Genomic DNA, 13,052 nt, shown 5'->3' with positions numbered 1-13,052 from the left:
TTTTCATGATTCATTATTTATTAACAGAGCCTTAAAACGAAGTTTATAAAGTAAGAGATTTCCCCATCAGGTGCCATAAGTAGAGGATATCAAGGAAGAGGTTGGGGGGGAGGGTTTAAGAGAATGAAAAGATATAATTTTGAAATCTTGTTTGATGGAAATCCTTAGGAATTTCTACAGAAGGAAATATCAGATCAAGACACAAGATGGTGAATCCAAAAGCTGATGTTAAACTTAAGACTTCCAGGGTGACTGCTACTTCAGTCTCCATGGAGTCTTTAAAAGGTGCAGGAGATTCAGTAGATGAACAGGTCAGTAATTTCTTTTTTTCTTTTTCTGTTTTTTTTTTTTTTCCATATTCTCCAGTCTTTATAAATGCTGACCAGTAAGTCATTTTTTTGTGCTGACCAGTAACTGATAGATAAGGGTAGAAGAGCCCTTGAAAGAACATTAGATGACCTACAAGCATTTTTAAAGATACAGAGGATTCTGGGATGCTTTGCTTAGTATGAATATAAAGTATGCGTATTACTCATTTTGTTCCAAAATGTCCAGGCTTGCTTTAAGCCTTAGTTAAGAAACATTTATTGTCTTAGTATGTCTCCAAAGACTTACATCCTGATCTGTGTGGAGTTAGTAAATCAGATTGACAATTTTTTTCTTTTATTAGGTGTCCTTTGTGATTTTTGTTCATGTGAATTTGTTAGTTGATGATGGATAAACCTTTGTATATAAGAAAATGCTTTATTAAAACAAAATTAGCCTGTATTATTATTGTTATTATTATTATTTCCTTCGTTTGCCAAATAATATCATAAAGACTTTATTTTTATAGCTCAGTCATTGATTTCTCCCTTGTCTTTCTTTGCCTCTGTAATAGTGTCTGTACATTCCTTTGGTATATGCTCTATCAGATTGGTTTATTTCACTTTACTTTCTGTTATATTTTGTCTCCCCAACCAGAGTTTAACTCAGGGTTTGGCAATCTATGACCTGTAGGCCAAATCTGCTTCTTCCTGTTTTGTGAGTAAAGTGTTACTGGAACACAGCCACTCTCAGTCTTTTAGTGTTATGTTATTGCCACTTTCGTATTACAATGGCAGAGGCGCTGTAAAGACGAATGCTCACAAAGCCAAAATCATTTGCTATCGAACTCTATATAAAAAATGTTTTTCAGTACCTGGTTTATGTTAAGATATTGAAATTTTCAATGTCTAGTTTGTTACTAATTACAGTTGACCCTTGAACAACACGGGTGTTAGGGGTGTTGAACCCTGGGCAGTCGAATATTTGCATATACCTTTTGGCTCCCCAAAACTTTACTAATAGCCTACTGTTGAATGAAAGCCTTACTGATAACATAGTCAATTAACACATATTTTGAATGTTATATATATATTTACATACACTTTACGCATTCATGACACACCTTTTTTCTTAATTTTTTTTTTATATTTCTTAGGCTATGTGGTTCATCTGCAAGCTTATTCAAACTGTTGTAAATCTCCAAAAAGTTTTCCAATATATTTATTGAAAAAAACTGCTTGTAGGTAGACTTGTGCAGTTCAAACCCATGTTGTTCAAGGATCAACTGTTTTACGTTTAGTTATCTACAGGATTTAACTGTGATTAGCTCAAAAGGCCTGCCTATGTTACCTTTATCCCCAGTGTATATACACTTCACACTAGGATGTGAATAGTTGAATTTGCAAGTTCTTATCAAAAATTGAAAGTATTTTTTCATATAATGGTTTGTGTGTTTTATAGTGAACAGAAGCTATTCCCCATTCATATCAGCTCCTGGCAACCACTAATCTGCTTTTAGTCTCTCTGTATTTGTTTGTTCTGGACATTTCATATAACTGGAATAATGTAATATGTGGCCTTTTGTGACTGGCTTTTTTCACTTAGTATAGTGATTTCAAGTTTCATCTATGTTGTATCATGTATCTTTACTTCATTCCTTTTTATGGCTCAATACATATTTTGTTTAACCACCAGTTGAAGGACATTTGGGTTGTTACACTTTTTGGCTATTATCAATAATATTGCTGTCAACATTCATGTACAAGTTTTTGTGTGGATGTATGTTTTCAATTTTCTTGTGTATACACCTAGAAGTAGAATTGCTGGGTCATATAGTAATTCTGTGTTTAACCTTTTGATGAACTACCAAAGTAGCTATACCATTTTACATTCCACCAGCAATGTATGAGGATTCCAGATTCTCCACTTTCTCACCAACACTTTATATCCATCTTTTTTATTTATAATTGTCGTAGTGAGTGTGAAGTGGTATCTCATTGTGGTTTTGATTTGTATTTTCCTAATGGCCAATAATGATCATCTCTTTATGTGCTTCTTGGCCATTTGTATGTGCTCTTTAGAGAAATGTCTATCCAGATCTTTTTCAGTTGGGTTGTTTGTCTTCTTATTGATGAGTTGTAAGAGTTCTTTATAGATTCCACCTCCAAGTTCCTTGTCAGATATATGATTTGTAGATATTTTCTCCCATTTTGTGAATTGTCTTTTCACTTTCTTTTTTTTTTTTTTAATAAAATGTATTTATTTATTTATTTTTATTTTTGGCTGCATTGGGTCTTCCCTGCTGCGCGCAGGCTTTCTCTAGTTGCGGCGAATGGGGGCTACTCTTCATTGTGTTGTGCAGACTATTGTTGTGGACGGAGCACAGGCTCTAGGCAAGCGGGCTTCAGTAGTTGTGGCTTGCTGGCTCTAGAGCGCAGGCTCTGTAGTTGTGGCACATGGGCTTAGTTGCTCTGCGGCATATGGGATCTTCCCAGACCAGGGCTCGAATCCGTGTCCCCTGCATTGGCAGGCAGATTCTTAACCACTGTGCCATGAGGGAAGTCCTCTTTTCACTTTCTTATTGGTGTCCTTTGAAGCTTGAAAGTTTTAAATTTTGATGAAGTCCAACTTATCAGTGTTTTCCTTTTATTTATTTATTTATTTATTTGCTGTCATATCTAAGAAATCATTGACTAAACCAGGGTCTCAAAGATTTATACCAATATCAAGGAGTTTTATAATTTTAGATATTACATTTAGGCTTTGATCCATTTTGATGTAATTTCTGTACATGCTGTGGGTAGTGACCCAACTTCATTCTTTTGCATGTGGATTTCCAGTTGTCCCAGTGTCATTTGTTGCAAAGACCATTCTTTCTCCTTTGATGGTCTTGCCACCCTTGTTGAAAATCTGTTAAACATAAATGTGTTTGTTTCTGTAATCTCAATTCTATTCCATTGATCTATATTTCTATTTTAATCCCAATACCACACTGCTTTAGTATACTGTAGCTTTGCAGTAAGTCCTGGAATCAGGAAGTGTAAATACTCCAAGTTTGTTCTTCCTTTACAAGACTGTTTTGGCTATTCTGGGTCCTTTGCATTTCCATAAGAATTATAGAATCAACTTGTCAATTTCCGCGCAAAAGTCAACTTGGATTTCAGTAGCAATTGTGTTGGATCTTTTTTAAAAAATTAAAAAAAATTTTTAATTCAAATATAGTTGATTTACAATGTTATGTTAGTTTCAGGTGTATAGTACAGTGATTCAGTTTTTTATGTATATATTGTATATATACCTATATATTATATATGTATATATATTTTTTCTTTTTTAGATTCTTTTCCCTTATAGGTTATTACAAAATATTGAGTCTAGTTCCCTGTGCTATACAGTAGGTCCTTGATGGTTATCTATTATATATATATAGTACTGTGTATATGTTAATCTCATAAATTAGGAGATTGGGAATCTTTTTTTTCTTAATTTTTAAATTTTTTTAATACAATTTTTAAAGGTTACTTTCCATATACAGTTATTACAAAATATTGGCTATATTCCCCGTGTTGTACTATACATCCTTGAGCCTATCTTACCCCACAGTTTGTATTTCCTACTCCCCCACCCCTATGTTGTGTTGAGTCTTTAGATCAATTTGGAGAGTACTCTCAACTTAATACTATTAAGTCTTCCAGTCCTTGAATATGGTGTGTAAAATGTCTTTCTATTTATTTAGGTCTTCTTTAATTTCTTTCAGTGATGTTTTATAGTTTTCAGTGTACATGCCTTATACTCCTTTTGTTAAATTTATTTTCAAGTATTAAGTGTTTTATACTTTTTGATACTACTATTAACGGAATTGTCTCCTTAATTTCATTTTTGGATTTTTCACTGCTAGTGTCCAGAAACACAGTTGATTTTTTATCCTGCAACCTTTCTAAATTCATTTATTAGTTCTAATCTAATAGTTTTTTGGTAAATTCCTTACAATTTTCTATATATAAGATCATGCCATCTGTGAATAGAGATAGTTTTACATACCCCTTTTCAGTTTGGATTCCTTTTATTTCAGCTGTCTTCTAAAGAGATTTAAAAATGCAGCAAACTTTATAGCAAGTTCATTTTTCCATACTGATAGTCTGTTGGTCCAGTATCGTTTATTAAGAAGACCATTCTTTTCCCCATTGAATTGCCATGATGCTATTGTAATTCAAGGAGAGACTTAAAATTTCACTACAAGTCTGGCAACTGTGAGAGGAGAAAGAAAGAAAGATTGACTAGGAAGAGCCTCAGACTTCCTTGCAGTCTGAGGTAGTGTCTGTCTGTAGAGATGTATCCTTTCCTTATTATAGCATAGAGTCTTTTTAGGTAATCTCTATCCTGAATTTTGTGTTTGTCATTCTTTTGTTTTTCTATATCAGGGGTTGACAAACTTTTTCTGTAAAGGGCCAGATGGAAAATATTTAGCCTCTGTGAGACACATGGTTTCTGTCTTAATTATCTAAGTCTGCCACTATAGTGTGGAAAAAGCCATATGTATGTCAATGTATAAGAGAATGTGCATGGCTGTGTTTTGTTTTGTTTTGTTTTTAATTAATTAATGTATTTATTTTTGGCTGTGCTGGGTCTTTGTTGCCTCACGCGGGTTTTCTCTAGTTGCGGCAAGTGGGGGCTACTCTTTGCTGTGGTGCGCGGGCTTCTTAACTGTGGTGGCTTCTCTTGTTGTGAAGCGTGGGCTCTAGGCGCTCAGGCTTCGGTAGTTGTGGCACGTGGGCTCAGTAGTTGTGGTGCACGGGCTTAGTTGCTCCACAGCATGTGGGATCTTCCCGCACCAGGGCTTGAACCCACGTCCCCTGCATTGGCAGGCAGATTCTTAACCACTGCGCCACCAGGGAAGTCCCCCATGGCTGTGTTTTAATAAACCTTTTTTACAAAAACAAGCTTTGGGCCAGATTTGGCTTGCAGTCGTAGTTTACCAACCCCTGTCCTATATGGTCTAAACATGTATTTATTTTTTAAACAATGTTTAGTTTTATATATATTTCAAACTTTATATAAATGATCTCATATTGTGTGATTTGCTTTTTTGTTCAACATTATGTTCCTGAGATTTATTTATGTTGCATATAGTTATATTTCATTTCCTTTCACTGATATTTCAGTCAGGGTTTAGTCAGTTATTTTAACTGAGAGTATTTAATTTAAAGACTTGTTAAATTGGTGCTGGAGAACTGAAAAGCAAAAAGGGCACACTAAGTTATCGTGTAGGTAGTAACTGCAAGAAACAACCACCATCTTTAGGGCTGGGAAATCAGATAGAACAAGTTGGAATTATTAAAACCTAGAAGCTTGGAGGGGGAGCCACTTAGAGCTGGAACTTTGACCTCCGATGATGGGAAACCAGCCTGACTGGTATTGCTGTCCCCAAGCAGACATGATAAAGGCTGGTTCTATGAGGGCTGGAAGAATTACCAACTGGAATCAGCTGTTCTTGCCAGGGTAAAGATCTCTGGCAGGGGTGGCACTGACAGAAACAGGAAGCAAAGAGAAAGGAATGTGTCCTTTCTTCCTCTAAGAGCCTCTAGTTCTTCCTGTTGGCAGAGTTTAACAGAACATTGTGGCAAAGAAGAAATGAAGTTTCCAGAGTCTCAGCCTCAGCATCACAAAACAGAGCACTGGGGATGGGTTTGAAGATGAATGTCAACAGTGTAACAACCAGTAGCTACAGAATTCCATTGTATAAATATACCACGGTTTAACTCTGGTTGACAAACATTTGTGTTTTCAGGTTTTTGCCTAAACACAATGCTGCCGAAGTTCTTGCCTGTGTGCAAGGGTTTCTCTTGTTTGTTTACTGAAATTTCTTTTAAAGGGTTTTCAGCAATTTTTCACATTGCCAAATCCAGTGACTTCTTTTTATATTCTGTTTAACTTTTTTGATCATCAGCACCATTAACCACATTCTTCTTGAAACTTTTTCTCCCACAATGTCGTATGCTTCTGATTCTCCTCTTGTCTTTTCAAAAACCAATTTTAATTTATTTTCTTGGGTTAGGAGATGATTTTTAAAAACTAATATTTTTTTCTTAACTTTAAGGAAAATTTTAAAACATAGAAAAGTATAAAGAAAATAATAAAAATCTAAACATTATCAATAATAACATATGGCTGAACTTTAAATCTTTAAAACTCTGACTTGAGAGCCAGACCCACATTTCTAACTTCCTGACTAAACATTTCCACATGAATATCCTCCTGGCATCTTAAATTGACCATATCTAAAATCTAAAACCAAATCCATTTAATTTTTTTTTTTTTTTTTACCATATCCTCTTTCCCATTTCCTTTTTCTCCCCTGTCTTTTCCATATTTGGGTAGCAGTAATTCCAGGATTCATTTTAGGGGTATTGGATTATTCCTGGCCACCTGAAGTAATTGGACTAACCGACTTTGTGGTTACTCAAATGCCAAGGATTCTTTTTTTTTTTTTAACATGTTCCTTTTACATGTTACCTCCAGTTCCCTTGTGAATCCCTAGGTTTCATGGCTTTAAACCCCCCTTTTGATGTTCAAGTACTAGGAGAACTTTTTATAGCACAAGAGATAGGATAGTACAGTGGGTAAGAACATAGACTCTGGAATCAATGCTTGAGTCTTGATTTTGCTACCTAACTGCTATATTCCTAGGCAAGATATGTAACCTCCTTGTAGAATAGGAATAATACCTACCTAATAACGTTGTGAAAATTAAATGGATAAGTATAAAATACTTAGAATATTCCTAATAATACTAGGTATAATGTTATCTATTACTACTATTACTCTTTGGTCTAATATTGTTTGGAATGAACCTTTGGATATATTGAGAGCTTAGAACTGGTGCTTCTGCTGCCAGCCTTAGTATACCTTTAAGCAGCCATGGGGCTATGGTGTAGGAAAGGTTCTCAGTATCTTCCATTAGGTGTTTGTTTCTGTGACATTCACCAAGGGAAAGTTGTTTCCTTAATACTCCCTAACACTTAAGCAGGCACATTTCTGCCTAAGAGTTCTTTCTGTGTGCTTTTCTGTGTAAATTTCAGATGTCCCCTGGTGGACAGATAGTTCCTTAGCCTGTGTTGACTTCACAGTAGGTTTAAATGAAATGGGTAAATAGTGTTCTACCATATAAAAGAGATCCAAGAAATTTCATCTCCTGTGCTTATTTTAAGAAATTTCTCAAAAAGTCTTAAAAATTGTTTTTTGTGAAAGTTGATCAGAAGGATTTTTTTTCTTTTTTTAAGAATTTCTGCAGGGGAGGAATAAAGAGTGCATCATTGAAGGATTTATGTCTTGAAGACAAAAGACGCATTGCAAACTTAATTAAAGAACTGGCCAGGTGAGACAAAACCTTATATGAAATGCATTACTATATGAGAGGGAGTGGTTTTTTTGAAAATAGAAAATTACAAATATGTTCTGATGTCATTGTGTCATTGATCTTATGGGAGCAGTGGCTTTTAGAAAAAAAGGTATTCTGTGGTGCCAAAAAGAAAAGTAGAAAAAAATGCAAAATGGAAAAGAAACACTCTCCAATTTATGTTTTCTGGTTTATTTAATTTCCCAAATTGTTTCATGGAAATATCTGCAGCAGTCATTTATCAAGAGGGAACATTTTGAAACTTAGCTCTGCTATTGATGTAGGTTAATATTGTAATCAGAGGCATAACACTTTGGTTTTGCTTTAGTATCTGAAACAGAAAAGAACATTCATTTTATTGTCATCTTTCACAAGAATACTAGTTGTCATTTTGCTAACTTCTGATACTTTCAAATAAGGGATTTTAAATTTTGAGAATGAGCGTTCTTAGCTGTTTGGATGTACTATTCCAGTTTATTAATGATGTGTATGAAGCATATTTACTTTGTATAATTTTTTTGTTAATATACATGTCAAGTTTTGGGGTCTTAAATAATAAATGAAGATGCCTATAGAGGAATGTATTAATATAAATTATAAAAGTTAAGTTTAGGGGAAGGCCATACCTAAAAATTGATAAAATTGTATTTATTTTTATCATTGAATTGCATGTTTGGAAATAGTAGGTCTTTTTCTTCTTTCTCTATTTTTAATTAAAGATAACTACATGAAGTGTTTCATTTTGAGACCTTAAAAGAATGTTTGTAGAGGCTTTTCTAGAAAGACCGAAGTTAAAAATTACCTTATTAAATCATAGAATCACAGGTATAAAAGATGACAAAAATCAGTGATGTTTTGGGGGCTTAGGTTACAAGGTATGAGATTTCAAACTACATGCCTTAGTCTGAATGTGATATGCCACCTGAGATAAGCAATAACCTCTTTCACTAGAATTCTTTGACTGTTCTGTTCCCTGAAGTAGAATTTTCATGATCTCAAGTAGTGTTTTTTGTATTGGGAAAACATTTAATGGTTAAACATTTAATTTATGATCATCTCACAAGGCTTTTTACCACGAAGATGGATGTGGATGTCCTTAAAGCAATTACAATTAGTTTGACTTCATATATACTGGTCCTGAATTGCCATTATTGTCCTGACTGATACATTTTCAGCTACCAGGCTTAGAGAGTACTTGACATCTTAGAGTATATTGTTTTGGTTTCAGTAAACTTCTGCTTTCTAGCAAAGTGCTCAATTCTTGGTAGAAGGTCATTGTGTTAGTACAAGGTTAATATTAGTACAAATTTGACTGCTAAAAACCCCTGTTATTATTATATTAACTATTAACATACAGGTATATGGGAGTAATGTATTCTTGGTTCCTTGAATTTGCTAAGTTTCCTCTGCTGGATATTTCAGTCTCTGTTTTTCTACTCATACTTGCCAAACCATTTTTTTTTTTTTCTTCAAGACAGTTTTGTGCAAGTGGGAAAGTAGAGATAGAATTCCATGTACCTCAAACACTGGCAACAAAACATTTCTAGCCTTCATGTTCTTTTACCTCTGAATTTTCAACCTGATTTCAAATAACTGGTTTCCTGTTGGCATTAAATACAGTCATTTCTCTTTCACCTTGAGAAATAAAGTACATACTCCTTTGACCAGATATTTCCCTCTAGCTACTACCTTCTTTGTACTACAACATAACCTCATTCCTAGAAAAGAGTCTGTAATATCTATAATACTGTTTTCTACTCTGTTGCATTTCATTCCCTCCTCAAACTTACTCATTTATTTAAAAATATAATATATGGAAGTGCAATTTATATACGATAATATGTACCCGTTTTAATTGTATATTTCACTGAGTTTTGACAAATGTAAGATTACTCCAAAAAGTTACATTGAGAACTTTTACAGTCAGTCCCCTCCTCTATCCTCCATCCCAGACAGCCATTAATGTGATTTCTATTATTACTGCTTAGTTTTATATGTTCTGACACACCAGTATAAATGGCCCAACAGTATGTACTTTTTTATGTCTGGCTTTTTTCCCTCAGCAAAATGATTTTTGGTGTGTGGTAAAATATACATAACATAAAATTTACCATCTTAACCATTTTTAAGTGTACAGTTCAGTAATATTAAGTACATTCGTGTTGCTCTGTGACCGTTTCTGCCATCCATTCCCAGAACTTTTTCATCGCTGAAACTCTGTCCCCATTAAACAATAACTCCTCACTCTCCCCACTGCCTATTCCCTGGTAACCACTATTCTATGTGCTTCATGAATTTGGCTATTCTAGATACCTCATATAAGTGGAATCATATAATATTTGTCATTTTGTATCTGATTTATTTCAGAGCGTAGTGTTTTTGAGACTTTTTTTAATTTGTTGTGTATAGGAGTAATGCATTTTTTATCATTGAGTAGTATTCCATTGTATGCCTGTACCTTAATTTGTTTATCTGTTCATCTATTAATGGACATTTGGGTTGTTCCAGTATTTACCTTTTATGAATGGTGCTACTCTAACATTCATGTACAAGTCTTTGTGTGGCTATGATGTTTTATTTTTCTTCTGTAAATATTTAGGAGTGGAATTACTCAGTTATATGTTAAGTGTATATTTAACTTTATAAAAAAACTGCCAAACTGTTTCCCAATGTAGTTGTACTGTTTCACACTCCTGCTAGGAACTTATGAGAGTTCCATCATTCTGCATATTCAATAACTCTTGGTATTGTCATTTCTTTACATTTTGACCATTCTCATGAGTATAGTGATATCTCCTTGTGGAATGAATTTGTGTTTCCCCAATGATTAATGTGATCATTGGCCAGTCTTTTGTTAAGTGTCTGTTCAAATCTTTTGCCTGTTTTTTTTTTTTTAATCACCCCCTTCCTTCTTGACATTGAAGTATTAGAGTTCTTTATATATTCTGGATGTAAGTTTTCAAATATTTGTTTTTTCCTCCCAACCTGCAGCTTGCTTTTAATGCTCTTAATATTTTCTTTTGAAAAGCAAATTTTTTTTTATTTTGATGAACTTCACTTCATCAGTTTTTTCTTTTATGGTTCATGTTTTTAGTGTTCCATCTAAGAAATCTTGCCCATCCCACAGTAGCAAAGATTTTTTCCTATGTTAGAAAAGACTATATCTTTTCTGCAGAATTAACCTCCGCCTCCTTGTCAAAAATCAGTTGACCACATATGCATGGCCTATTTCTGGGTACTTTATTTCATTCCGTTGACCTATATGTTGCCCTGTTGCCAATACCATACTAACTTGATTACTGTCATTTTATAGTAAGTCTTGAAATCAGGTAAATCCTATTGATTTTTTGTTCTTTTTGAAAATTGTTTTGGCTCTTTGAGGTCCTTTGCATTCCACTAAGTTTTAGAGTCAGCTTATTAATTCCTAAAAGAACATTGCCCCCTGGAATTTTGTTTGGGGTATATTGAATTTACAGATCAAAGTGAGGAAAATTGACATGCACTGAGTCTTCCAATCTATGAATATGTCATATCTCTCCATTATTTTTTTAGATTTTCTTTCATTTTTCTCTGCATGATTTGTAGTTTTCAGGGGTACAGGGTGTAAAATATGCTCATATTTTGTTGTATTTATCCTTAAGTATTTTATGGTTTTTGATACTATTATAAATGGTGTAATTTTAATTTTATATTATACTGTACACTTAATTTTAAATTTTATTTCATTTCTAATTTAAAAAAACAGAATTGATTTTTTAATATTGACTTGGTATCCATCAGCTTCTTAAAATTCACTTGTTATAGTAGTTTTTTTTGCCAGAGTACTTTCGATTTTCCACATATAGGATTATGTCATCTACAGATAAAAACAGTTTTATTTCTTCTTTATAATCTATAGATTCTTTGTTTCTTTTTCTTGCCCTTTGGCATTGGCTAGAACCTGCAGGACATTGTTGAATGAAAGTGACGAGAGTGGACATCTTTGCCTTCTTTTTCTTATCTTAAATCTTTAACTGTTAAGCACAATGTAAGCTATAGGTTTTTTGTAGATGTTCTTTATCAGGTTGAAGATATTTATTTTTGTCCCTAGTTTGGGGAGGTTTTTTTTTTTTTTTTTAAGTCATAAATAGGAGTAGAATTTTGTCAAATGATTTTTCTTCATTTACTGTGCTGATAATATGTTTTTTCTCTGTTATACTCTGATAAAATACGTTGATTGGTTTTTGAATGCTTAGCTTACCTTGCCTTCCTGGCCTAAGCCTCATTTGGTCATGGTGGTTTTTGGTTTTGTTTTTAATCTATTACTGAGTTTGATTTGCTAATATTTTATTAGAGATTTTTGTAACATGAGAAATGCTTGTAGTTTTCATGAAATGTCTTTATGTATTTTTTTAACTTTATGTTTTAATTATGGTAAAATACACATAACTTAAATTTTACCATCTTAACCAATTTTTAAGTCTACAGTTCAGTTGTATTAAATGTATTCACGTTGTTGTTCAGCCAGTCTCCAGAACCCTTTTCATCTTGCAAAACTAAAACTCTGTGCCCATTAAAGCTCCCCATTCCTCCCTTTGCCAGCCCCTGGCAATCACCATTCTACTTTCTCTGTCTGCGAATTTTACTATTCTAGTACCTTGTATATATATAAGTCAAATCATTGTGTTTTTTACCATAATGTGGTAAAATACATATAACATACAATTGACCCCTTGTGACATTTAGTACACTCACAGTTTTGCATAACCACCACTTTTAAGTTCCAGAACATTTTCACCCCAAAGGAAACTGTACCCATTAAGCAGTTGCTGCCTATTCTCCCTTTCCACCTAACCCCTGACAATAGCTAATCAGTTTTCTGTCTGTATTGATTTGCTGACTCTCTATATTTCGTTTAACTGGAATCATACAGTATGTGGCCTCTTGTGTCTGATTTCTTTCACTTAGCATAATGTTTTCAAGGTCGGCTTAAAAATACCCCATTGTGTGGATACATCACATTTTGTTTCTCCATTTCATTCGTTTATAGACATTTGGGTTTCTACCTTTTGACTATTGCGAGTAGTGCTGCTATGAATATTCATTTGCAAGTTTTTGTTTGAACACCTGTTTCAGTTATTTTGGCTATATACCCAGGAGTGGAATTACTAGGTCTTAGGTTATTCTATGTTGAACTTTTTGGGGAGCTACCAATCGTTTCCACAGCAGCTGAACCACTTTATATTCCCCCTAACAATGTACAGGGATTCCAATGTTTCTATATCCTCACCAACACCTGTTGTATTTCATTTTTTTGATAATAGCCATCCTAGTAAGTATGAAGTGTTATCTTATTTGTGGTTTTGATTGT

General features: G+C 33.8%; 1 protein-coding gene across 5 annotated transcripts in view; it reads left to right on the top strand.

The window, feature by feature from the left end:
* The window catches only part of KIAA1328 (KIAA1328 ortholog), a 352,094-nt gene that overhangs the window by 6,948 nt on the left and 332,094 nt on the right, over window positions 1–13,052 (top strand). For 2 of the 5 annotated variants that reach the window (XM_061170437.1, XM_061170438.1), the window contains 2 exons: window positions 169–311; window positions 7,587–7,681. In XM_061170437.1, coding sequence (XP_061026420.1) covers window positions 169–311; window positions 7,587–7,681 — 238 coding nt within the window. Of the gene's footprint in view, window positions 1–168; window positions 312–7,586; window positions 7,682–13,052 lie in introns of those variants that run through there. The other 3 variants (XM_061170441.1, XM_061170439.1, XM_061170440.1) reach the window with 2 other exon arrangements.

This window comes from Eubalaena glacialis, chromosome 15 (assembly GCF_028564815.1).
Source record: "Eubalaena glacialis isolate mEubGla1 chromosome 15, mEubGla1.1.hap2.+ XY, whole genome shotgun sequence".
Lineage (NCBI taxonomy): Eukaryota > Metazoa > Chordata > Mammalia > Artiodactyla > Balaenidae > Eubalaena > Eubalaena glacialis.
Note: the sequence above shows the minus strand (reverse complement) of the source record. Positions and strands in the feature narration are given on the sequence as shown.